The 27,467-nt window shown below is 33.4% G+C and overlaps 3 protein-coding genes across 6 annotated transcripts; 1 reads left to right on the top strand and 2 right to left on the bottom strand.

Moving 5' to 3' along the window:
* Positions 1–574: 574 nt before the first annotated feature.
* Positions 575–15,233, bottom strand: LOC133306284 (T-complex protein 1 subunit alpha). Its single transcript, XM_061506580.1, has 17 exons — positions 15,094–15,233; positions 14,946–15,010; positions 14,770–14,859; positions 14,578–14,664; positions 14,433–14,492; positions 14,204–14,254; positions 13,895–13,990; positions 12,649–12,714; positions 11,964–12,181; positions 10,944–11,040; positions 7,939–8,025; positions 6,575–6,709; positions 5,519–5,623; positions 2,807–2,935; positions 2,053–2,156; positions 1,178–1,268; positions 575–1,082 (listed from the first exon to the last, which is right to left on the bottom strand). Exons 1-17 carry the CDS (start codon positions 15,164–15,166, stop codon positions 999–1,001), a joined length of 1,638 nt encoding a protein of 545 aa, XP_061362564.1. The 5' UTR covers positions 15,167–15,233; the 3' UTR covers positions 575–998.
* Positions 15,234–16,621: 1,388 nt separating this feature from the next.
* LOC133306297 (pterin-4-alpha-carbinolamine dehydratase 2, mitochondrial-like) lies at positions 16,622–19,129 on the top strand. Its single transcript, XM_061506599.1, has 5 exons — positions 16,622–16,723; positions 17,295–17,380; positions 17,457–17,580; positions 17,663–17,731; positions 18,880–19,129. The coding sequence occupies exons 1-5, from the start codon at positions 16,705–16,707 to the stop codon at positions 18,966–18,968; spliced, it is 387 nt and encodes a 128-aa protein (XP_061362583.1). The 5' UTR covers positions 16,622–16,704; the 3' UTR covers positions 18,969–19,129.
* A 660-nt stretch (positions 19,130–19,789) lies between these two features.
* LOC133306299 (uncharacterized) lies at positions 19,790–26,414 on the bottom strand. Of its 4 annotated transcripts, none has more exons than XM_061506603.1 (11): positions 26,294–26,414; positions 25,389–25,551; positions 25,093–25,257; positions 24,399–24,551; positions 23,953–24,036; positions 23,610–23,863; positions 21,280–21,486; positions 21,105–21,197; positions 20,903–21,007; positions 20,380–20,805; positions 19,790–19,955 (listed from the first exon to the last, which is right to left on the bottom strand). In XM_061506603.1, the coding sequence occupies exons 2-11, from the start codon at positions 25,531–25,533 to the stop codon at positions 19,833–19,835; spliced, it is 1,755 nt and encodes a 584-aa protein (XP_061362587.1). In that variant the 5' UTR covers positions 25,534–25,551; positions 26,294–26,414; the 3' UTR covers positions 19,790–19,832. The 4 variants fall into 4 exon arrangements, with proteins under 4 accessions (XP_061362587.1, XP_061362588.1, XP_061362585.1 ...); XM_061506604.1 differs by having other exon boundaries at positions 26,264–26,294; XM_061506601.1 differs by lacking the exon at positions 26,294–26,414 and having other exon boundaries at positions 25,389–25,755.
* Between the last annotated feature and the right edge of the window lie 1,053 nt (positions 26,415–27,467).

Here is a 27,467-nt window from a genome sequence, read left to right as displayed (position 1 = left end):
GTGAATTTTTCAAAAATAAAATTTTTCATCTTCATCCTTTTTTTCTTTCTATATAATATAGGTTAAACGTCTAATTGAGTAAAATTTGATAATCCATATTTCATACATAATATCCCAATTTTGGTAGATGTTTAATTTTATTTTTAGTATACATCTAATGACTTTTTCAAAATGATCTCATTGAGGAAAAGTTTTAAGTTTAGATAAGTAAATTCCATAGCAAATTTCATCATTAAACGAACAAGCTTAACACTAACAAATTTTCAAAATAACACGTCGTTGAACTCTTCATTTATTGATGAAACTTGCATAGAAAGCCGCTATACATGCAATATTTTCACACTGATGTTTTCAAGATATCATAAAATTGCACAAAAACCTAACTATGAGGCAAAACCTTGTTTAATTTCAATCCATCCATAATTGATTACATTAAATTCAAGTTCGGACTCCTGCGTTTATTTCACGTACCATTTTTACTCCGCTACTATGTGTAACATTGCCAAGCAACATTTTTACACTAATAAACTCAATTTCACAACCAACGGTAAATTATATTGTCAGCATATAACATATTAAAAATTAAAAGATTATCTGGTTTCTCTCAAAAATTTAGCATAATAAACCCACGTATTTAGTTCTCACATTAAAAACAAATAACTACCAAAGAAACATCAAAATTCCACAAAACAAACACTAGAACATGTACAAATGCAGCATGGCACACAATGCCACTTTTCAACTGTAGCCAACAGCAAAATGTTCTTGTGGCCCTGCGCAAATATTAGCAGCGAATTTCTATAAATATAAAATGCTAAGATTTAAAGAAAATAAACGCTACTTTCAAAGAGAAAATTAAATCATTTCCCCGAAAAGACCATCAAAGGCATTGAAGATAAAATGTAGACGCCCTCTTCAGATGCACACAAGTACAGGCAGCAAAAGCCCTCCCTTTTTAAAGACTGGAAGTAAATGCCTTAAAAAATCGATTACACACACTACTCTTCATTTTGACTTTCATCTTTGACAAGCTTAATCATGTCATCAATGCGAAGAATAGTAATAGCCGCTTCAGTCGCAAACTGATAAACAGCAACGAAAACAATTATGCTCAGACAGCTGTATAAGATGCTCTTTCTTGAAATCAACTACCGATGGTATGTAACTAAATACCTACCTGAATAATTTTGACTTTGCTCATTGCAGGCTCAATAACTCCAGCTTCCAAGTTGTTTCTAATTTTTCCTTCCGAAAGGTCCAAACCCATGCTGGGGAAAAAAAAAAAAAAAAGAGACAAACCAAATACAGTTATTTTAATGGAATAAAAAATGAAGTCCATGCTAGACCTAGAACAACACTTGTGTGCTCACACAAATAAAAAAAGGTCATCCAGCATCACTTCATATCTATCCTCTTCGATCATCACTTTTCTCAGATTTCTATTGATTCATTTCCATAGTGGAATTATAATTAAATCTCTAATCAAACCCCAGAGATGGTAATGGGCAGGTGCACAAACTTGTTTTACCCGTCCAAAACCTATAACCAATATTCGAGTCCTACCATATCTCAGATAGCTCTTTACACATGAAACTCCAAAAAAAAAAAAAAAAAAAAAAAAAAAAAAAAAAGCACAAACAAAAAGAAAAAGGAAAAACAAAACGGAACATGATATTGCAAATTTTTATTAGCTTTATAGCACATCCACAAACTTGTGAATTATTGTCTATATATGCAACGTATGAGTGGATGTTAAACATCAAACGAATACCAGATATTATAAGGTAAAATCTTTATTCATCAGAAAAGTACATTTCCTATTTCTATATCCTACCCAATATCAATAGATAACAAGATGTCATTTATCTGAAATACCTGCCCAAATTACCATCCCTACACAGGGTTGGAAGAAAATATTACGAATGCTGAAAAATATAATGACATGACAACAAATATAAAATCAACATACTGCCATAAAGCTCATAAGAATACAATAACAAAGTTAAGGAAATTATACAGCTCTTGTTTTACTAATTACTAGTATGCAAATACCTTGATAAATGTTTCTTGTCCGCTTTAGTTTGTGCTGAATGGTGGTAGGCCCGTAATTTTGCAACCAACTCAGTGGCATCCTTAGCAGCATTGACAGAAAGTACCTGCACCAGATAAGTGTCACCAATATGTACTTCTCTAGTGTTAAAATTGCAGGAAGCAAGAACTTGTCTATTAAAGGGCCACTTGACGCAAAAGATGAAGCAGCAAAAGTTAAATAATGGGTCATTAACACTTTAACCCACAACAAAGGCCCGCTACTAAAAAATGTCAACAAAATTATAGAATCAACTATCTTGTGCAAAAACTACACAAAACAACATCATCAACATCAACATTATCCCAAACTAGTTGGGGTCAGCAATAGATGAACCCAAATAATAAGGAAGGAAAAATAGAAGGAAGAAAAGGAAAAAATAAAAAAATAAAAAGTTACACTAGAAATAAAATAAATAGAAATTAAAAATTACAAAAGACAAAACATACAAAATAGAATAATATAAAGAGAAAATAAAGATAAATAAGAGAAAATATTAGAGAGGAAAAAAAGAAAAACTTTTAAAAAATAGAGGTAAAGGAAAAATTAAAAGGAAATATAGGGGAGAAGGATTAGAAATTTAATTATTGTACTGGGGGCAAAGATCAAACTTTACACCATTTGTTCAACTAGGCCTTACCAGCTTACCACCCTAGTTACATGCAAAATAAGCAGAAAACCTAAAACCTTAAGCTGTTAACTTAGCTAGTCTCCAACCTTTGGAATGATTAACAGAGACTCAGCAAACTCTGCTATAGCCAACTGCTCCCGGGATCCTAAAGTTGTGGCAAGATACTCCAGATATACTGATAATGCTGCTTCAACAGCCCCTCCACCAGCTACCACCTGAATTTTATAAATTGAAAATCAAGTGTAAAAAAGCAGATGAAATAGATATTTAGAGTAAAAAAGGAGTATCCATGAACTGTAGGCCTACATTTACAGGCGAAACACAGAAAATTCATTATAAACAATGAAGGTTACAAGGAGTAGCCCCTTAACAATCAAAATCCTAATCTAACATCCCAATAAACACAAATCCTCACTGTTGCTAAGATTGAGTACACTATACAACCTAACTGCTGATATAAAAATATATCCCAACACTTCCACAATTAAATAACAAACCTCATTGAAAATTCCTTGTCTGATCTCGTTGCATGCTTTCTGGTCAGGAAACATGTCTGGCCAAAAGCCCATAACAAAGAAGCCCCTTTATAAAAATTCATTAAGAATAGATTGACTCTTGACATTTAGAATCCTGTGTTTCATAAAGTGTATTGTGCATAAGTTGTGATAAGTTTTAGTATCCAAATTAATTAATTGACCTTGCTGTAGCACACTCTGGATGTAGCTTACAATACAACAATAGCAGTGTCATTTGCTACGCAAACAAAAATTTGTGACTAAATGGGTATAGATTGGTGATTGAGCGTGTACACTAGAGCTAATTCTAATTCACAAGTATTGGTTTGTCACACGCCTATCATAGAGACCCTTATTATTTTTCATCCTCCAGTTCACGAGCTACACCTTGATAGAATAGAATATAACAACAGGATTTTATTCCAAAGTCCCAACAAAATTGTAGTAAAAGAGATGGAAAGTTTATTTTAACAAACACAAGACTTCTTTCAATAAAAAATCAGAATCATCAGTTTACCAGCAAATTGCTTTCTTCTAGGTTATGTGATGCAATCAACCCTACATGTGATGCCCACAATAGCCTAGGAGTGAGTCCTAGGTTATCATACTACTTTGTAGTTTTTGCTCCTTTAGTTTATCAACTGCCAAGAACTAACTTCCTCACCTAACAACAGCAAAATTTCTTCTTTCAAAATCCCACATTAACCATTACTAGAATTCTCCCTAAAGACCCAAGTTTCCATTTCATGGCATCTGAATACCCACCAACAGAGCCCTCATCTAGCATATTGCACTGGCATGAAGAAATATAACCTTTCAGTTATTTTAATAACGCACCATTTTGAATCACAAAATCAGGTATTTGACTACATAAATACATGAATGAGTTTTAATTTCATGGACTTTATATATATTTACAAGTGGGTATTTGATTTGGTAAAAGGAAAATAAAACGTGGTTGGATATTTATAACATGGACCAATAGTTTTGGACAACTTGATCATCCCCAAGTTTTCACTACTAGTTTCATTTAAGTAAAAGTTTAATGTATGCATCTGCCAAAGAAAAAGTAGTTAATACTAAGCGGAAAATATTTGATCATCAAAGAGAGGGTACTGCCCCATCGTGCAATGCAGCAGTGTGATGACAAGAAACCCTGGGTATGAACCTAGGTTTTCTTTCTTCTTCAACATTAACTCAAATAGTTTCTGCAGGACTAATTCCAGTCAGGTCTATTTACTTAGCTAGACAACTCAACTTCCCGAAATTTCAAAACCCAAAATCAATCTCTGATGCACATCCCCTAATCACATCAAACCTATAGTTATTGTTTGCAGGTACTATGCATAATACCATAACAGGACAAATATTTTTACTTGTAAGTATCGAAATATAAAGACCCAGCATCAACTTCAACCCACCAATTTTCAACCCTTGGTCCATATCAGATACAAGTACCCTAGCCAATTAAATCCTAATTCTCTAGCTGTACTATGTAAGGTGGCCTCCTATCAAACTCCAATCCCACCATTTAAGATGACTCAAATATAGGGTTTCACAATGCACAAGGTTCTCTGAATTTCGAGGGTAGGGATGAGGGTTGATTGTACGCAGACTTCTTGTGCATTTTGGCAAAAAGGATATACCAGACTCGAATACATTACCACTACTCCAAGGCTCGCCTTCTTCAACATGATTCAGATAACGACAACAAAAAAGAGTATACACAGAATCATTTGATTTAATATATTCGTCTTGATATTTTATTTTGTCCATTTAAGTGAGACAATATATTTCCCATCACCATCAGTTACAATATTATATTCATAAGATAGTAAATACCCCAAAGATAGGCCTATTTTATTAAAATGATCAACTAAACAAACATGCAAGAGTCCAAGATCATTTAAAGGTGGAAAAAGTCAACCACAAAAGAATAAGGGATAGGATATTGTGACAACCAAATAATGTTACTACCAATGTTACTACCACATCTTAACCGTTGATTTCCGTCAATCAACGGTTATCATTTTTCAAATCAAACTCATTAATTAATTATTAATTCGCAATAAATGATAACCGTTGATTGGCGGAAATCAACGATTAAGATGTGGTAGTAACATTATTTGGTTGTCACAATATCCTATCCCAAAGAATAAATGAGAGAAATTATATTATAACAACTCAAACAAAACAAAAAGACAGCATTTCAAATATTGAAATTTAAAGAAACATAATTAACTTCAACCAAGGTAAAATTAAAAGCTAAAGAATGCAAGCTACCATATTTGATTCAAGAGTTCTCTTGACAATTGATAATGCATCATGAAGAGCTCTATCCATCTCATCAAGCATATAGTCGTTTGCACCTCTGAGAATCAAAGAGACCTATAGAAGTATAACAAAATCAGGTGATAATGTATGCCACCCACAACGTGCACCAGGTAATAAATAATAAATTTACACAGCTATTTCAACACTTATTTCTGAAAATTGGTGAAAATTGTTGTTGAGAGATGCTTTCTCACATCATTTTTCTTCTTTAAATAACTCTCCTGTCCACAATTTCTATAATATTCAAGACTCCATATTTTCAAGGGATTTCCAGTTTTGTAACTCATGATAGGGAATTTTGTGAATTGGAATCATGTTGGGGTCTCATTGACTTTATTCTCTCTCTTTTTTAATAAAAGAAATTCATCAAGAATTTTTTTTTTTTCTATTAAGTAGATGTGGAGAGAAATAGTTGTCAATGCATTGAGGAAAGTATGACAGATGTACAAGCAGCACCCCATTTTGCTACTTTTTTTAAACTAAATGGAACAAGAGTACATGACCACCCCACCCTTCAAATATGAAGGCTACCTTATAGAGGTTGTGTCCTCTTTAGGTATCTTTTGCTTAGCCTTGATGTATTTTATGGATTTTTGGTTAGAGTGATATGGAGACAGTATTTATCTTTCCGTTATTTGTATTTTTTTGCATTTTTATATAAATATATCCTCTTGTATATGTATCCCAATTTTAAAAAATTGCAATTTTCCCACATCTGTACCTGTATGGGCACACACACATATATCCATGCAACCTGATGTATGATGAGATTAGGCAATACACCTCTATTTGGGGTTAAGTATATGGTCTTTTTAAGGGAGTTTCTTACCAGATATGCAAAGGGATTGGGAAGTTTCACTTCATTGATGCTTTCTTTTTAACCACTATTTTATTTTCCATTTTTTTGGCTACGGAGGATTCTTGATCCTCCAAATTCCTCTTACTTTATTTCCCTTTGTCTTAATGAATTCATTCTTAATATACAATTCAACCCCAATCACTTACTGCACTTGTAGTTTTGGTCCCTTTGATCATAATTACAGCATCATCAGATATACGCTCCTCAACAACCTCATCCGCATATCCAAGAAACGATGGTTCAAATGTTTCCTCCCCTTCCATATCAGCAAATGTTGAGACCTGTGTCAATCAATCACAGAAAATATCAAGTGTGATGATACATAAAGGAAAATAGTATGCTAAACTTTAACCCAAAAGAATACAATAAACAAAAAAAAGCCTAAAACTAAATCTTCAGTAAATAAAAATGGTTTAATTAAAAAGGGTGAAGAAAGAAATATGTATGGTTTGAATTGGCACATTGAAGAGGTAAGATGCAAGAGAATAGTTAGAGAAGCAGCTTTTGTGAAAAGCTTTTGTGCAGTTTGTTTAGATTCTCCTTGACAAGGATATGATGTCAACAAAAAAAGAACATTATAAGATTCATTTGAAAATTATTTGCAGCTATTCTCAGTCTACTACTAAAATAATCTGACACATAGTTGATGCAATATGAAACAACAAAATTTAAAATTGTGATATTACTAACCCATAAGTTTGCCGTCATTTCCAGAAAATTCAATGACAATTGGGGTAAGGGTAAATGCAAATTGAAACTAGTATGGAGGATCATAGTTACTTGTTTAATTGTTACTACAAATTTACAAAGAAAATTACAGATTCATCCCTGGAGCTTGGTAATAAGATATGGAACTCCTATCTTTTTGGCTAGAAAATAATTATTACAAGAGAAATAAATAAATACTGCATTTGGACCATCTAGAAGCTAAGAAAAAGAAACAATTGACCAAGGATGTCCACAATAAACATCATGTAACTAAAAGGCCCTCCCCATCATATATAACTAATGACCAGGCAGATATAGAGCCCCTCTAAAAACGCCTTAGGAAACTCAAATGCAATGAAATTAGAAGCCATTCTATGACCAGAAAGATCAAAATCAAAGTATAGCCTATAATTAAAATAAACCCCTTCTCCAAAACAGAATCCCTTGGTAAGACAAAGGAGTATTTTAGTTATTCAATTTAGACTTGATATTAAGAAGATGCTAACAGCGTTTAGATTTCAGAATGAAGAAAGGACTCTAGAGATGGCAAGTTTTTAAAAGACACCATTCTAAGAAGGTAGAATTCAGAAAACTTCAGTCATTATAATGCAGAGGCTCAGGACGTGTTTTGCATTTCAACCCACCACAACAAACTTTTGTTCAACTACTCAAGATCAAGAAAGGGAGGATAGAAAGAAGACAATGGTGAACTCTCAAAGTCCAGGGTGAAAAATATTCAAATGACAGCCAACTTACTTAGATCACAGTTTGAATGCATAAATCTGATTAAACAAAGGCCTACCATAGTTGCACCAGTTGCCTTGGCAACATGACGCATATCTTCTTTCCGCACACGTCTTACAGCAATTGCCCCAGCCTCAACAAAGTACTGAAACAAGAATTAAATAGTGAGAATGAAATACTTAAATTCATGATTCTTCATGTCAGTCATCGGAAACAGAACATGTAATTAAAGAACATGGAACCACTCAATGCAACAATTTGGCCTAAGACATCTATTGACACACAAAGCAGAAAATCAGAAATCATTTAAAGACCCCTGGATGTCACTCGTTTGGTGTAATTTCAATTTCAATATTGGGGGTTCTCATCATAGGACTAGTTTAATAATTTTATAATAAGGTCATAGAGTCAGGTATTTACTTCCTATAAATGGGCTTTAGCTTTTGGATATTAGCATACAAAATGATTGCCTAGATTAGTTTCTGTCGTAGCCTATAGTCTATCTCACTGTATCAGTTTTATATTAATACTATGCTATTGAGTAAACCAGATTTTATATCTGTTCAGTTTTGTAAACTGTTTTGCTGTTACAAGTGATTCATTGCTGAGTCATCAGTGTACTGCCCCATAAATAAAGCACACCTTATATTAGAACAATTCAGATATTCAATATACAGAAACACTTTTCAATTCTCTCTCTCTCTATCTCTCTTCTCTTTCTCTTCTTTTCTGTCATTTTCCAACATTTTCTTGAGTGGAACACAAGGGCTAATTACTCTTGTATTTGGGCCTCTATTTCATTGTATGAGGTTTGTTATCACTTGGGCCTTATGTTGTGTACTACTTGGTTCCCAATTTTAACTAGTCTCATGCAAGTAGTGATGCAACCAGCAATTAAAAAATACATAGTGAATGAAGAGAAAATTTTCAGCAAAAACCTAGCTGCTGGCATGTTATGAGTCCTTTGGTGTAATGCCTAAGAACCCAAGCTGTGATGCCTCGGTAAATTTTTTCTCCTGAATCTGAATTATTTCTTCTCATTAAATTTTGTCATGTAACCAGACCTGACTTCATTCGCAGACCAGAGAGCATTAAAAATCCCCCCATCAAAACCCTAATATCCCTTGCTTGAATTTTCCCTAAATCCTATCAAACCCAAAATCTATTTTCGCATGTAAAGTTCATAGCACCTTGATAAAACCTTGAGGTGCACTACCCCAAAAGCTAGCTCAAAAGGTGAGAGTGCCCAAGGCCTTATAAAGGCCACATTAGTCACCCATGCAACCAATGTGGGACTCCAATGCCCATACATTGCAAATGGGTCGTACCACACCTGAACAGCAACCAATCAACCCTTTAATGATCCTCATCCTTTTACTTACAAACCATCCTATCCTCAAGAGTATGAGCCTTCAATTCACCGAATTTCTACACTTTATATATTTGAGAAAACCTATGATAAGACTGGATCAGAGAATTAATAAGAAAGAACAGAACCAAGACAAATTGGCCCAGCAAACTGGATTTTTTCTGTATTAATATGAAAAAGAGAAGTACAAAACGTCTAACAGCAAATGACAGATTGCAGAGAACAGAAAAGTGATACAAATATGACGAAATCAAAAGGGACACCACTATGATCACCCTGCACCTTAATGATACGGGTTCAGTACTTCAGAGAGGTACTGATTCTCTCCCAATTCCAGTCCTATTTCCAGCCTGCTTACCTCACCCTTTCCTTTCCCAATTTAACTAACTTGGGCTGAACCCACTTGCCACCTCAGCAGGAGCCAACCTCTCTCCACTAACAGAATCCTCAGGTGAAGTCACACCTGAAATGTGCCCAGCTGAGTCATCATTGGGAATTAATCCCCTGTAGCGCTTTCTAACATACCTTTTTAAGGGGATCTTATCAACCTACTTTTAATTGGTTGAATTCTAATAAAATAGCTTTCTAATGAATATAAAGGTTTCATATCCCCATTCAAAGACAAAAAGTAAAACACACATCATTTAACTCTATAGCCACAACATTAGATACATTCTATATTTTGATAGGACGTAAGGATGGGGAAGGAAAAGGGAGGGGAAGCGAAGGGTCGGGGGATGTGTTCCCCCTCAAGGTTAGCACCAGAGAAATCAGACGAGAGAAATAGACAGAGTTTAACGTGGTCAAATGTTAAGAGTAGCTGACTTAAGTCAGATCCACAGAAGTCACTATCTGTCTTCAACTAAATTCTGATTGGTTAAGACAGAATCAGAGATGGTTAGGTATCCCTCAAACTACATGCAATGAATAGAATAACATTAAGTCAGATCATTCACTTTCCGATATTCTCCTTCTTATCACTCTGTCCTTTTCTCTCGAACTTTTGAATGTCAATATTCAACAACATACAGCGAACTATATAGGCCTACATCCACGTGCAAAATAGAAAGCAAATTCACCACTAAGTATTATCAATGGGTTTGTTTTTTCTAAAGTTACTTTGGATAACTTTATCTAATGTTCATCGAAACGACGTCGTTTTGGAGCGGAAATCATGATGTATTTGTAATTTTAATTTATTTCAGGGTTATAATAGTCTTTCTCATTCTAATTTTTTGATTTTTTAATCTCAAAACGACGTCGTTTTAGTGAACATTAGACAAAGTTGTCTAAAGTAACATTAGAAACTTTTTTCCCATTATCAATTAATATAACAAGGAGTAGTTGCGCAACACTCAAAACCTTAATCAAATACACACAAATGCTCCTCTGACTGAGATTTACACCACTCTGCAGACTATTTGGTCTACTAGCTATTTCACCAGATCTAATTAAGATAGGGAAGATAATCAAGATACACATTGATGAAGAATAAAAACGTTTTAACTTTTAACTTGAAAACACTTTAAATAAGATGCCATAGTATTTGGTTTGCTTCCTCTGTCAAAATAGTCAACAGACATGATACAGAAACATGAAGTCAAATAGTTTAGTTGGAAGTCAAAATAGAATATTATAATTAAATCCTCTTGCCCAAAAAAATCAGTAAAAAGAACTACAAAAAAGAAACATACCTTAAGTGCCATGTCATCAATTCCTTTAGTAGTCAGAACAACATTGGCTCCAGCTTTCAGTAGTTTTTCAATACGTTCCTTAGTCATATCAGCCTCTCTGCAACACATAACAGATATTACTTTATCATGCAAGTTCATAAGGGTGGAGAATCGTCCCAAACCAAGCACAAGCAAATTTCCACAATGAAACAGAACAGAATAAGGCATAACATTATTAGATTAACATTTTTTCAATGAATTATACAATTAGATTATTCCCATAATATTACAAGCATCTAGCTTCTATAAGACATTTCATAGCACATATGCATGATTTCCTGAAACCAGAATAAATACATATTCCAGGAAATATTAGTATGAAACCACATACATAAAATAAATGAAAACCCCTTGCCAACTCTTAACACTATTGCACATCTTTGCATTATATGGCAACTTGCAAAGGTTTCAGTATATCGGATTTTAGGTGCACTTATCATCATCCATTTATGTTTAAAAGATACTTTCTGCGCGAGATTAACATAAGACTTGATAAGATGGCCTTCTTGCACAAAACATTTAAAATTTAATCATGTCACAACTGCTTCAGATATCAGTATACAACAATTGTAAGATTATGTAGTGAATTTCATCCTTTGCCCGATAAACTAGGATCACACAAAGGAAACAAAACAACAAACTATTATGAGAAAATGGGGGGGGGGGGGGAGATTATTAAATACAAATCTGGAAAAATCAAAATCTGCAATGTATTTAAGGAAACATTGACAATGCCCTAATTTCTACACAATGATGCCTGTGCATGAACTATATTATTAAATACAAATCTGAAAAAATCAACATCTGCCCAGTCAAAGGGACTGCACACCTATTTCTTTCACCCAACAGAGCTTTGGATTGATTTCATGCCTCTCATCCAGAATATTTCTATTGATAGAATTTTTCTGATTATATTTAAGGAAAGTGGATCTAGGAAGGCATGTTAGTAATATAGAAGCCAAATGATCATATTGACAGTACCTTTGACGAATTTTCTCAAGTTCCCTGGGATCAGTGACTAATACTTGAATGCCCAATTGCATTTTTGTCTTTTGAAGATTGAAATCAAGACAGGCAATTTTTGCAGGGGACACCCTAAGAGGCATTCCTTGAGCAGCACGGCCAGTATTTAAAGCATAACCATTCAACAGAAAGCTGTCTCTTGCACTTTTTCCATGTGCTTTCAATATATTGATTCCCTGGAACATGGGATGCAAAAGAAACAGAGAATTAAAACCATTGAAAGTCTATGACCATTAAAAGAAGTAAGAAGCAAGACTTACATATGACAGATGTTAAACATATTTCTCAAAAATGACATCTTTCATCAAAGAACCACTTCCACCCAAAACCTTAAGGTGTTGGATGAGGGCTTTTTTAATGGTTTATATTATTCTCTAACACACCCCCTTACGCAAGAGCCTTTTGGGCTTGAAGTGTGGATATTGCATAGGCCCAAAAAAAATTTTGGTTTACCTTATGCTTATTTAATTCTACAAGTGGGGGTGGTGAGAATCGAACTCGTGACCTTGTGATCACTAAAGCTCTGATACCATGTAAAAAACCACTTCAACCCAACACCTTAGGGCCTTTTTAATGGTTTATTTATTCTCTAACATTCATCCAGGAATATGAGAAATAAGATCAAAGGAATCCTAGTACCAACCTTGATTGGGTATTTAACCTCACCCCTGGCATTGGTCATCTTTACAGATTGCACTGCATCTACAACCTGTGTAAATTACACACAAAAGTCAATGTCACAATAGAAAAAATAATGAGTACTTTACTTATACCAACAGTCAAAAAACTCAATGAAAAACAGTAGTTACCATCCTGTTCATAACCAATCAATAACTTCAGAACAAAACGCCTACATATTGAGAACCGAAACTGCTTTTCACAATTACACAGGCCATAACCCCAAAAATTAAACTGTGTGAGCATTGAATTCAGCACATAAGATCAAAGAATCCATTATCCAATAACCCAAAAAAAGAAGAAGCTTCAATCAAACAATGTTAAAATGAATTACAAAACATTCATGACTTTCAATCAAGATTCTGAACTTCTAATTTTGAATGAAGCCCTCCGATTGAAAAATTGCTTCAAATTTGTCCTAACTCCTAACAACATCATCATTTGGATTGATTTTAAACAATCTGCTAAAATCAAGAAGGAATTTTTTATTCCATAATTTCATGTGATAACACTCTTACTGCCAAGCAAATTAAGATCAAGAATTACACTATCAGCTCAAATTACAAAAGAGGGAACCAAAAAAAAAGTATCAGCATAAATTAGTTTTGCCACAAAGGTTTGAACATCGAATATTTAGACCCAAGAATAATTCGTGAAAATTTCGAATATTTGAACCACTTCATAGAACATATTCGTGAAAATTTTGAATCATAATAGCAAGCATATGGTCATTTCATCCGTTTGAGTATGATATGAAACATAACTATAGTAGTATTAGACCCAAGAAAAATTGTTAATAGGTTCATTTAAATATCTCTCAAAAGGTATTTCATTGATACAAATAAACAACTTTACACATTCAACACATAAAAAGTAGAACGGTGATTATACCAATAAAATATTCCATTCCTCTAAAGCAGAAAGTAAGCATAAAATCTAGAAAGAAAGCTATGTGGTAAATAAAAAAATAAAATCTGAGTTCAACTACGATGAGGAAAAGCATAGAGCTTTGTCGATATCAAGTTTTCAACTACTTTTCAACTACGAATCCAAGTGAAAATTGAGACATGGAACAGAGCAATATATGTAAGCTTTATCCAATTGGATATGAACAAACTAGAATTAGCAGAATATGGTGGGCATCAATTCCAAGTGGTGTAAACTATAAACTCCCAACATTCAATATAAAGTCATTGCAATCACAAACATACCAAATTGGCAAAGAAGTCACTATCACCAGCTATCAACTTTGATGACATGCTGGTCTTGGCACAGTTAATTAGTGAATCCTTCCCAAGCTTTTCAACCTACAAGTCAAGAAAATAATCTCACTAAGTAACAAATAAGATATTCAACAACTAGCAATGAGCAAGTTCATTAATCTTCAGACAAATCAATGACCAATCCATCCATAGCACGCTTCTCAGAAAATAAGACAGGGAATCCCTACATTGATAACTTAAGCCTAAGAAATACATATATACATAAAATATAAAAAAGCATTGTTAAGGAGATCTTACCTTGACAGATAGTTTTTCTTCTACATATTTACAAGCTTCCCGCATAGCAAGCTATCCAGAATAATCAACACAAGAGAAGTTAAAACTAAGGTTTCTACGGAAATTTCCCATTCATAAACCAACATATCAAATTTTCGTAAATGTAGGCACATCAAAGGTAATACATACATTAATTACAAGGAGAAGACAAAGCAAATTGAAAAAGGATACAATAAAAATAAATACTTACTCTATATCCACTGATAATTGAGGTTGGATGAATCTTATTCCTCACGAGGTCATTTGCTCTCTGCACGAAAATGTTAAATATGAGTATGAGATAAAATGCTTACAAAATGATACTGTGATAGAAAGAAAGAAAGCGTTGCAGTTACTTTGAGAAGTTCCGCAGCTACAATGACAACTGAAGTAGTTCCATCTCCAACTTCTCTGTCTTGAAGCTCAGCAAGTTCCACCAAAACCTGAATGGAAATTGAAAACCAAACCAAACCACAAACAAAATTGAATAATACCGATACGAAGAAGAACGAAAATGCGGTGTGAGAACGGATTGAAATTTCATTGACCTTAGCAGCGGGATGCTCTACTTCCAACATCTTGAGTATGGTAGCACCATCGTTGGTAATAGTGACATCACCAATATCATCAACAAGCATCTGAAACAATAAAATGAATAAAAATCAATGCGACGCAGCATCGCTTGGATACTTTAGTTCAGATCAGATCTAGCGAGAGAGAGTACCTTGTCAAGGCCAACAGGACCTAAGGAGGTTTTGACAATGTTAGCAACTGCTTGGCACGCCACAACTGCATTTTAGAGAGAAAGCGTTAGAAATGGTTATAGTCATGGAAGAGAGAGAGAGAGAGAGAGAGAGAGAGAGAGAGAGAACCATTTTGGGTTCGAACGTCTTGGCCAGATTGTCGCTCGCCGGAAATGTCAGGGGTTTGAGCAGCAAGAGCCATTGCGAAGTGTCTAGGGCTTTCACTCACTCAAACTCTTGGCAAGGGTTTTCGACTTTAAGTTAACTTCACCCTAGTCTCTCTCCCTCCCTTTTCTTTTTATGCTTTTCTTTTCGCCATGCTTTTCTTTATTTTAATGTTTCCTTCCTTTCTCTTTCAAAAAATTTAAATGAAAAAAAAAAATGTTTGCTTCTTGTTCATGGATTATTGAATATGTTAATTATTGAATATATTATAGTTAATAACATTTTTTCTTATCATCCGTTATTATTATTAACTTTATTATTATTGAATCAAAATTAAACCAATAGATTTTACTTGATCTTATTTTACAATTGTTAATTTAATTTTGATCAAACAATAATAAAATGTGATAAAAAATAATAATAAGTATAATCTCTCCCATTGAAGAATAGATTATACTTATTATCATTTTTTTTACCATCTTTTATTATTAATTTTATTATCGTTGTATCAAAATCAAATCAATAATTTTTACTTTATGTTATTACAGGTAAGATTTACATGAGTATAAATAATTCTATTACTTTTCATTATTTTATCTTCACCAATTCGAGCTCTCTAAGACCCATATATCCATGACTAACTATTTCATTCCAAGTTTATAATATATTTTTATGAAAAAAAATTATCATTTTAAATAACACAAATTTGTATTATTTTAAGTAAAACAATTATATTTTGCTGATTTTATTTTTTCTCTCTTGCATAAAATTCTTTCTTTCTCTTTTTTCTCAATTATATGAAAAAATAAAATAAAAAACTACCAAATATACCTCAAAACATAATTGTTTCACTTAAAATTACATAAAATTATATTATTTAAAATGAGAAATACTGCTCATATTTTTTAATTGAATAATATAACGTATACACATAATTATAGACAAGAAATCTTATACATTTGATCCTCTCGAGTATTTTTTTTGGGAAGAATTTAAAATCTTAATCCTGGGATTCGCCTCGAATTGAATTAGTCGCGAAGCGATTAACCGATGAAATATTTTCCAAAAAAAGAATCTTATGTCTTAAATCTTTCTCTAACATGTTTGTTTTTAATATATCATGTAAAATTAATTTTTTAACAATCATGATTCTGTACAGTTTAAAATAAACTTTAGAAGCTTACCAAAAAAACAAAATAAACTTCAGAAAACCTTAATCTCATATACAAACATAATTTTTCAATTTTTACCATTTAATTATAATTAAAGTCACCCTATTTTTTTCGTATGTAATATATGTCATCAAATTTAAATTATATTACTTTTATAAAAATCACTGATTAAATAAATAAATAAAGTAAACATAAATCACTTGTTAATCTCGTTTTTAAATAAAATTAATTTTAAAAAATCATGTGCAAGCAAAGGGCACCACGTGTCCCGTTCCCCGGAAAAAGGATCAGCAGTTTGTTGATCAGCAAAGATAAACGGCACCACCTTCGCATCATTTATCTAATAAAGCATATTCTCTCTCTCTCTCTCTCTCTAACTGTAATCACCGTTCCTGTCCCAAACATGGAGGTCAAGCCTTCACGTGGGTTCATGCCTTAAATTTATGTCTTTTCGTTTGTGTGTGTGTGTGTGTTTTGTGCTATGCTTTTTGAATCAAGAATGTGTTGTACTAGCTTGTGTTCTAGTAGTTATGTTATTTCATATTTTTATGCTTTACCCCTTTGTTTATATATATTGAGTTTCACTTTTTATGGTTTTAGCATGATTTTTTTATTCTTTGAAAACAAACTTTAACTTGCTTGTAGTTCCTGTACTCATCATGTCATTGAGATACATGAGAGCTCAGTTTTGGAGTTTCATTGAAGGTGTCCACTATAAAGGGTCTCAAATTTAGAACATTTTGCATTAGCAAAGGTGGGTTACGCACAAAACTGTGGTGAACGAGACAGATACTATTGAATCAAATAGCAATTGTTGATGTTGCAAAACTCAGTTGCATATACACAAATTGTTAGATCATGTCTAATCTTAAACTATTTTTCTCATCACTTTGCTTCTTACTTCTTCACTTAAGAAGCAAGTTTTATAACACACTGAATAGTTCTTGTTGTCAAATAAAGTTTCCATTTCCATTTCTATTTCTATCTTATTAGGTCTGACAGATAAGAAGTGTGTGCCATGCAATCTGAAGGAATTGCGACCCATGAATGAGGATTCAGCACACACTCTAATGCCACAGGTTTATTTCAGTCAATTCAAGTTTTTTTTGTTTTTTTTAAGTCTCATTGTATTGGATATTGACATGGGGTGGTTAGGTTGATGAATGGAATTTGGTAAATGAAGATGGTGTATTGAAGCTGAGGCGATCATGGACAGTAAAGACTTTCACCCTAGGATTGGAATTTTTCAAGAAAGTAGCTGTTCTTGCTGAAAATGAAGGTATTGTGTTCTGTTTTCATCTTGCTACTTGTCTCATTCTAAAGGGTACTTTCAAAATGTAACCAATATTTTTATAATGCAGGGCATCATCCTGATCTTCACCTTGTTGGCTGGAATAATGTTACTATTGAGATTTGGACTCATGCTGTTGGTATGAATCATTCATTATTCAAGTTTTTGAATGAAAAGCTGGTAGATGAGAAAGATTATCAAAATACTATGTATTAGGCACAAATGGCTTTTAATGAAATTAAAAAGATTTTATTTCATTTAAAAGAATTGGAGCCTAGCATGCAGATTACATCATGGATTCTGATTTTAATCTCTTGCTTCTCTGCAAAACAGATGAATTATAGTTTCTCCGTCTTTGGAGAGAAAGAAAAAATTGAATCTCAATGGATTTTAGAAAGATTACCTTTTATTTCTCAATGAAACCCCGACCTTAAGAATAGTTTGGTTGCTTCATTTCCACTTGTTATCCATTACCATGAGGAATGTTTAGTGATGAGCAGAACATGTAAAAATGAGGTTGATAGGAGGAAAACTAAGGGGAAAGAAATTATATTTTGTATATTTACATTTGTCTCCTTTTTGTGATTTATAGTTCACTAAGATAAACAGGTAAGTTAGTTGAATCATGTATGCATTTTTCTTGGTCCAAAGCTATGCATTTTCATGTCTTAGTCTTAGGTAAAAAGCTTTCATTAGGATGCAGTCTTCTTCCTGAATACACCTTTTTTTTCTCTTGCTAATTAGGATATACCTGGTTTATTTAAGTGGATTGGTTCAAGTGGTACATACTTGATTCTGCTTAAGGAAAGTCTTGGTTCAAGTGGTACATACTGGTTTACCTAGTTTGTGAATGCAAAAAATATCCTTTGAGAGCTAATCTCACCATATTCTCGGACATCTCGTGGAGAATACATATAGTTTATCCAAAAAAAAAGATATACCTGGTTTTGTTTGTATTTCTTCTTCCTTGTCTTTTGTAATTGAACTTGTACCAAATACACCATAAATTTATAGTTACTACATATCATTTGTAGAAAATTGAAATTCGTATAGATAAAAGTTAGTAAATGTTTGTCACTGCCATTCTGGTTAGATCACTCAAAGCTATGACACTTTAATAATGTCATATGTTAATCATACAATATTTCAAGATTAACAGTGATTTGCTGGCTCAACCAAGCATGTTTCCTTTGTTTTTTTTTTTTAATATCATTTTTGTTGAATTAACTGCCTAATAATTAGTAGAACATATGCGGGCATTCATCCAACTGATTAATGTTCATGCAGGGGGGCTAACAGAAAATGACTTCATACTTGCTGCTAAGATTGATACGCTTAATGTGAGTGACCTACTTAGAAGGAAGCCTTCAAACTGAGTTAACAATGTTAGGAAGTGTTGGCAAGAACTATTGCATGTCTATTTCCAGTAATTTTTTTTTTTTTGTTTTAAGGCTCTGCATGTCATATGGCATCGAGTTGTGTTTTCAGCTTTATGATATATTTTCATTTCTATATTTGCTTAGAGCTTCTTATAAAATCTTTTGGCATGATCTATATCACCTTAAAACCTGGAGATGCTAAGCGATCACGCTTGCTTTATTGAAAAATTAAATTCAATGACAAAATATTTTTTTAAGACCAAAGTAAATACACTTGTATCTTTGAAATACTAATTTTTTTATCAAAAATCCTAACGTTGTATAAAATGATCTCCAAAAATGCATTTCCCTTTCAAATATCCCTTTTATCCAAACTCAACAACAGAATGACAAATAAAGTACTAATTCTTATTGGATTCTAATGGAAATTAACACAAAAGACCAAGACATGTATGATGCGGACCAAATGACAGCATGTTGGGTTATTCAGTTTGTTTAATTGTTTAATCCTTATACACATTACCATGTTTCTATTTTCTGTATACACGGGCGTATCAACAGCATCACAGGAACAGTAACCCACAAGTGGGTCAAGTCTACACTCAAGATAAGAGAGGATAAATCTGATAACACATAACAGAAGAGATCACCTCATATTTTTCCCAACCTTGCTAAATCAACATTTAAGTAAAAACAAAGATGCTTATAACGAAGGCATAGCCATAAATAAAATAGTCATTTTAGCAATTAGCATATGTACTAGAAACAGGTTTATAATCCATAAACATAACCAAAAGGAAACTTTTCACTAAGCTTGTAATATATGGTACTGGAAGATTTGTAATTGCATTCTTAAATTCCCTAACGCATGCGATACCTAAGTAATTCTGATCTAATATCTGTTATGACATCCTCTGCCTCATGGAGTTGTTCTTCAAGCTCCGCAATTTTTTTCTGCTTTGATGAGCTCTCTGCTTCAGTTGTCTATTGATAAGACACAAATTATTGTAAATTACGAAAAGAGAACACATGAGAGCAAATTCTTAAAGATATAGACTTTATATGAAAAACAGAAACGGACACAATAACATGGATTAATATTACGAGCAAACTGGTACTATAAAACATAGGGTAGAAGGAAAGGTGCCTTAGATGAACGATCAAGTGCTAGCTGTACAACTTATAAAAATTTCTAATAACTGTCCAATTAAGACATTAAACAAGTATTTTGATACCAATAATCAATTTTTTTGGTGTTCATAAAAACTTTTGAACATTATTACTATTAGTAAGTAATATTGATAAAAATCTTGAATCTCACACATCAAAAATTGCTTTAAAAATTAAAGGAAGATTGAACTAATGAATATAAAATTGAATACTCAACAAATAAATCATTTATACTTACTGGTAAACAATACTGCGACAATGCAGCCTGGACAGCAGCCTGAACCTGACTGTTGACCATCTCCTGCATTTCTTTTTTACGATCCATTTCTTTCTGTCGATCCAGTCGATGAGTCTCTGTCTCCTCTCGCTTCCGCCGCTCCTCCTCTAGTTGAGACTCAACCTCAACAAGTTTAGCTCTTAATTCACTGCATTCTTTCTTAGCATTCTCGGTCTCTCTCTTTTGGGCCTCTAATTCAGCATGCAGCTGTTGACTTTTACTGGAGCTTGATGAACTCAATCCTGCTCCAAAACCGTGCATATATGATTTCCTCCCAACCACTTTCTTGAAAGCAGAACTAATAATTTCTTCTTCAATTATTTCTATCTCATCCTGAGCATCCTCTGGCTGGACTAGCATCTCATCGATTTGTTCAGCAACCTTGTCCTACAATGAATTGACACAATAATCGACCATTTAAAAAGAGGGAACATCAAATTCATGTCATATATCAAGTTGTAGCATTTACTTAAAATGATATTACATTGACTTCCTTAGATGCCTCGTCAACCCATTCCCCATTTGCCTTTTTGTGTGTCATCTGCCATAATGTCTGCAAATCGGGTTCCTTTCCAGTCACCGGATCCCGCTGTTAAATGTATATACTTGTTAAACAGTATACAAAAAATGTCGTGCAATTGATGTGACACATTATAAGCAAACATTTAGTTAAACTGAAATCTCACTGCATCATAGCTAATTGCTTGAAAGGATCTTTGCCCACAGGTATGATTTGTCATCAGTTTTGCCCTATTTGCCTTGTTTTTTGCACTAATTATCTGAAGATCGACAAAAAGCATGTTATAAAATTCAATTAAAATCAGAGTAGGATTGTGGATAAATGAGCACAAATTAATTTACCTCAAAAGAAGGGCTACTAAAATAATCAACCAAGATTTTCCAATCAGAATCACTGATATCATCAGGTACGTGCTTCAAGGCCTCCTCCTTTGTTTCAAACAATACGTAATAATCATGAAGCATGTTGCGCCAATTCCGATATAAACGGCCTGCTTCATCCAGAATAGCCTTCCGTACAATACCTGTATCTTGAAGTCTCCAATTTTTCTGAGCACAAGAACGAAAGCAATGCAAACTAAATAATTCCTTTTACACGCACGTATTAGAATAGAAGAAATGAAGGATTAAAGAAGTTACACCAGGACAAAACAGACCGAATGGAGCGGCCTTAGAGTGCTAGACAAGAGAAGCTAGAGTGAGAAGGACTAGAATTCCACATAAAAGAGAAGCTTCCTTAGAGACAGCATTAAGGAAAGATTTCACTGGATCGGGAAAAAAAAAAGAAAAACATACACACAATGGCTTGCATTGTAAATCTATTTAAGAAAGAAGTCAAAAAAAGAGAGGAGATTTTTTATACATCCAATGATTCCTGTTGCTAGATGACTGAATCATATGATACCTATCACAAAATAAAAACAACACTTCTGTTGAGAACCTTTGTCCACATAAAGTATTTCACTTCTTTTACAGAGCCTTCGTCTTCCAAAAAAGGCTAACAAAAAGTCAAAAACTAAATCCAAGAGAATACTAGATAGAATCAAGCAACCCAAGAAGAGATTCAGTCAGACTCCAAAGTTCTCTATTGTTAAGATCTTGGAAGAAAGAAAATCCAAGTGCATTAATCAATTACGGTCATTCAATGAATATAAACAACAAACAAGGCGGAGGCGCGGAGCACAAGCAACAGAGCAAGGAGCATCCCTATCCTCCAAGTACTCCCAAAATCTAATATGACAACAACCATCCTGAAACCTGAAAGCAAGGTAAAGAAAAGAAGCCTGACCCTGTCAAACAAATTTCCAAGGACTAGAATAAGGATGGACCACAGGACAGGAATCCTACCAACTTTGGTGTAATAAACGTAAGCCAAAGGCAATGCAACTCAAAAAAGAAAACCACAACCACATAACAATGAGACTGATAAACACTTCGTCATGGAGAAGATTGAAGAAGAAACCAGTAGCACAATTTATACCCCTTCAAGCCTTCAAATTATTGATATTCTCACAAAGGCTTTACCAAGTGTCACATTTGACAACTTAAGTTCCAAGCAAGGAATGATTAATATCTACTAAAGCTTGACGGGGCGTGAAGATCATTGCCAATTTTCAAATGATCAAAATCAATTAGGAGTTACGGTAATTTATTCTGATTTCAGAATAATTGCAAGAGATTCCAAATTTTAGGTACCAGATTTGGGTCCTAAAATCATGGGAAAAGATACCCAATACATGTATATATTGTAACTCCCTATTGCAATGGAAATTAGAGAATTCAATCATCTGATCCTTTAGTATAATTGCCCCCACTAGAGTCTAATGGGTAGTGAAGGAGCCACCAAAAATGGCAAACAAGTTATCTGATACAAGGAGTCGAGTTGCCACTGTCACCACTACTTATATTGTACTTATCCTCCCGCTCACCCACCAAAGCATTATCCTTATTCATCATAATCTTAACCCCCATAATTGTACCTCTCGTATACCATCACCAAATACACCGGTCCATCCTAATCCACATGTGGGCACCTCTCCCTCTCACATACAATCACGGCCCCTTTAAGGTGTACCTCCACGACCTGACCCTTCTCGCATACTACCATCAGTCCATCCAAATCCACATGTGGGTACCTCTCCATCTCTCCTACAATCACAGTCCCTTTTATGTTTACGTCCACAACCTGACCCCTCTCGCATACTACCATAGTTTTGCTGTTCTAATTTTGGATAGGGACTTCCTGTCTTTATGTGATTAGTTAATGTTAGAGATATAATATAATAGCATTCAAGTGTCTTCACCAAAGAACTTAAGCTTTTGGAATAGTTGGTTCATGACATGGTATGAGAGTCTCTACGAAAAAGCGATTAAGGTTCAATTATTTTTGCTACCATTTTTCTAATAAAAGTTGAATTTCCACACAAGATAGATGGATCTATGCATTTTCCACGCTTCAAGAACAAAGGAATGGTAAGGGGGTATGATAGAGATGTAATAAAACAATTTGTGTCTTCAATTAAAAGCTTAAACTTTTCGGATAATTGGTTCATGACAATTAAAATAAGCCCCATCCCAAGAAACTTTATCCCCTATAGGACAGCAAAAACAAACATCATTTACAACAATCAGGAGTAAAATTAATCATAGTCAATGTAAATGCCAGAACGAACCAGAACATTTTGCACTATTGCATCCCGAGTACTTTGTGGAACCTTCCTCCACTGGCACACATTAAGACGGGCATTCCGGCGAACAATAACAGAAAGATCGGTGATAAAATCTTTACGGCCTGGACCAACTGCCACCAGCCTCGTAGGGTGAATGAGAACATCTAACTTTCCATCTGGACTCTGTTGTCGCTTCATTTCAACCATCCACCCTCTTGTTGTTCCTCTTCTCTTTATCTTAGGAGTGACATTTATATCTGAAAAACAAAAAATACAAAAAAAAAGTGTCAAAGAACCTTACAGCCGCCAACAATAGCCACCATTGAAATGAAAACATCCAACTTACCATCTGCATTCTGTTGATGTTTCTTCTGATTCATTGACCCGCTTGGTTGCCCTTGTCCACTTTCCAGCAGTATGTTAACTGCATCTAAAATCAAAACCCATAGAAAATAAGACAATTTTTATTGAAATTGTTCCTAGGGATCTTTTCCAATAACATAATCTAGCATAAATGACAACCCGCAAATTATAATAACTACAGTGAGTTATTCAAGTCAATTAATAAGTATGCCATGCTATTGGGTATAATAAACATCATATTTGTCATGGGAAAATAAGTTTCCCAGGGAAAAGAATGTCATTTTTTTGCCAAATAACAATACTATCCATTCATTTCTTTTTCTGATAAAATTAGAATTGTTTATAAAGAGGGTAGTGGGGGGATATTAGTAATAAACAAGAAATAAGATATTTATCAAATACGAATGAGTATGTAACTCATAACCATACCAGTCTCCTGCTCCTCATTACATCCAAGACTGACTTCCATCATATCTGATAGATTACTGTTAATGTCCAAGTTGCAATCAGCATTCTCTTGACATTTCTGCATCCTTGACCCTCCTGGTTGTCCTCCTCCCTTTTCATTAATCCTAACTGTATCTAAAACAAAAAAAATATTGAATATAGGACAACTATTAGCATACATGTGCCCCCTTCTATCTAACTGCCCAAATGAAATCAAGAAAAAAATAATTGATGACAATTTTGGCAACAAGTGGAGGATGAGGAAGAGAGGGAGAGAAGCACTAGATAAGTACTAAGTAAAATAGTTCCTACTTCCTAGCTCTCCCCCTTACGCTGGTAACTCATCCCACTACCTCTACTGATGTACCAACCAATTAAATAAATAAATGGTTACGACCTATCTTTACCAATAATAGCATAAAGGACAAACATAACACTTTTGGGTATCAACCATCAGTGAGCTATTTTAGTGTATTATTAAGAAAGCATTGTCACAGTGTAACGCTTCTTGACATCACATTTAACATTTATCCAAGGAAAATATAAGTTTTATAATGGAAAGCATACAATTTTCCAAATAGCAACACTGGTCCATTGATTTTTCTTATAAAATAAGAATTATTATTGAAGGAAAGAGGCAGTGAAGTAAACAAGAGAAACTATAATCCAGATGTACTTGTAACAATTTCTGGATCTTCTGACTCTTCACACCCAACACCAACTTCCACAATATTAGACGGATTAATGTGACTATTCAAGTTGCCATGGACATTCTGTTGACAATTTTGAGTCTCTGACCCTTTTGGACGTCCTCGTCCCCTTTTCTTAGGCATATCTGTATCTGAACAGGAAATTCAATATATGAAAACAGTCAGGATAAGCTTCTCATGACAAAAAAACAAATAGTATTAAAAAGTGAAAAGAAGGAATACAAGTAAACAGGATAATAAGATAAAGTCAATCCATATATACCTGTCTCCTGCTCTTGTTTAATGCCAGGATCAACTTCCAACACATTTGATGGATTATCAAGAATGAACAATTCCAAATCTATACTCTCTTTCACCTTCTTCTGTACACTTGACCCTTTTGGCCGTCCTCTCTTTCTCTTAGGCATGGTACCTGAAAATAAATTCTGAAAACAAAAAAATAAAAAATAAAATTGATATAAGAATAGCATATCATAGATATCCGCCCATAGAGGAACACCTTAAATTGCTATTTGGCCCTGATAACCATTTCAATTTACCACCAGCTGGACTATATTCAATTTCAAATACTCCATATTCCATACAGATAACAGCACATAATGTTCCAATAAAGGACTAAAAGGTTTAATTTGCAACAAATTGAATCAAACCAAGCCCCAAAGTCAGACTTAGTCGTCCAGATTGCAAAAATAAGAAAAAAATAGCATCTACCTTCAATTAGTACAATAATACATTATCAGCAACATAAATATAATTGATCAACTACTTGAGTAGATACTACTACTAGTACACAACACAAATATATAATGATGATAATAACTATATACTATAATACAAAAGGGTTGCCATTAGGAAAGGATAGACGAACATCACTGCTACCATTTTATGACAATGAAAAAAAAAAAAAAAAAAACTGCGAATACTCGTCACCATTCAATAAGAACTCCCAAAAGCATCAACAGAAAAAAAAAAAATGTGCTCTATAAAAATAATTAAAAAGGGTAAAACAAAGTTAGCTGTCACAAACATCAATCGTCGAAATCGTAAAATTCGGTGCATGGCTTTGATAATCGTAATTTCTAACTAACTAAATTTCAAAAATGAGAACCATGCAATGGTAGGAGCAGATAGCATAACCTAGAGCGAGAAAGTTCGGTTGAGACTAACTTGCCGGAGATGGTGGTGGTCGGAGATACAGTGATCGCCGATGCCGGTGGTTTGAGAAATGACGAAAGCTCCAGGGAAGCATTATTTATATTAGTGATGGCGAAACTCAACAGTCCCCAACCCTTTGCTTTTGCAGCAGTTACAAGATCGGGTTACACAAATATTTTAATTTTATTTAATTTGGGAAAATGATCCATCTGTTTTATTCATTAATCACTCAATTATTGAAAATAATGAAAAAGTATTTTTAACGAAATTACATTATTTTGATATGTTTTTGTATTCGCTGTTTTTTATTTTATTTTTCTTCATAATTTTATAAAATAAAATATCAAAAATGCACCGAAACAACAAAGTTTTAAAGACTTTTGTAAAAAAAAAAATCATTTAGTTAATATAAATGACCGATGGTTTAACCTTTTTAATTAAAAAAAATCTGTGATAATTGATATAAAAGCATATCCTTCGAAACTTTTAAAGACAAAAATACCTTCGTCTGATTTTTCATATGAAAAATTATTAAAAGAAAACTAAAAAAAACCATTATCGTCAAAAATGAATTCTATACTTTATTATTTTCTCCTTTGATATACTAATTTTTTTTTGGTATGCTCCTTTGATATACTAATTATTTTGAGGTTTAGCTGATATTTTTAATTCATTTATGTTTATTTTCAATGTGGCTTATAAAGAAAGAATCGGATTATGAGATACTTACTCGAGTTGAGTATTTTATCATATTTAGTTCTTATTTTCTCAATTTTATTTATGATTTGATGTATAAAGAAAAAAATTAAAATGAAAATGAAAAAAACAATAAAATTAAAAAACACAGCTGTGCAACATTTTGTATGGCATTTATTTTCATCTACATGGGGTGAGTTTTGCATTATGACTATTATTGTCCGAATTCATTCAATGACGTAATTAATCAAAAGTTTTTCCCCATATCAATGTACAGCTCATTAACTGAGACCCTAATCCATCGAGTTTATTTAGCTGATTGAATATTTTATTCCCATTTTTAATTTATTTTATCATTTTATTTATCTTTACAAATTATAATTTAATTTTTTTAATTATATATTAATTCGCCCTTATCATAAATTTGATCAACACTTATTCAATTATTCAAATAAATGACTTATCAAGTATTAGAGTTTCGTCAAATTTT

The sequence above is a fragment of the Gastrolobium bilobum genome, unplaced genomic scaffold, assembly GCF_033153095.1.
Source record: "Gastrolobium bilobum isolate Gb01-03AN ecotype WA unplaced genomic scaffold, APGP_CSIRO_Gbil_v1 utg168, whole genome shotgun sequence".
Classification (NCBI taxonomy): Eukaryota; Viridiplantae; Streptophyta; class Magnoliopsida; order Fabales; family Fabaceae; genus Gastrolobium; species Gastrolobium bilobum.
This window is presented reverse-complemented; position numbering and strand designations above follow the sequence as displayed.

Bases quoted from the DNA above. Each gene is read 5' to 3' on its own strand.
- LOC133306284 (XM_061506580.1), bottom strand. From the start codon at position 15,166: ATGGCTCTTGCTGCTCAAACCCCTGACATTTCCGGCGAGCGACAATCT. The intron at 14,493-14,577 runs GTAACTGCAACG...ATTTTCGTGCAG, and splicing joins TAGCTGCGGAACTTCTCAAA to AGAGCAAATGACCTCGTGAG. The intron at 6,710-7,938 runs GTAGGCCTTTGT...TGATTGACACAG, and splicing joins AGGCAACTGGTGCAACTATG to GTCTCAACATTTGCTGATAT.
- LOC133306297 (XM_061506599.1), top strand. The intron at 17,381-17,456 runs GTTTATTTCAGT...TGGGGTGGTTAG, and splicing joins CACACACTCTAATGCCACAG to GTTGATGAATGGAATTTGGT. The intron at 17,581-17,662 runs GTATTGTGTTCT...TTTATAATGCAG, and splicing joins TGTTCTTGCTGAAAATGAAG to GGCATCATCCTGATCTTCAC.
- LOC133306299 (XM_061506601.1), bottom strand. From the start codon at position 25,596: ATGCTATTCTTATATCAATTTTATTTTTTATTTTTTTGTTTTCAGAAT. The intron at 21,198-21,279 runs GTAAATTAATTT...GTCGATCTTCAG, and splicing joins TTAGTAGCCCTTCTTTTGAG to ATAATTAGTGCAAAAAACAA. The intron at 21,008-21,104 runs GTGAGATTTCAG...TACATTTAACAG, and splicing joins AAGCAATTAGCTATGATGCA to CGGGATCCGGTGACTGGAAA.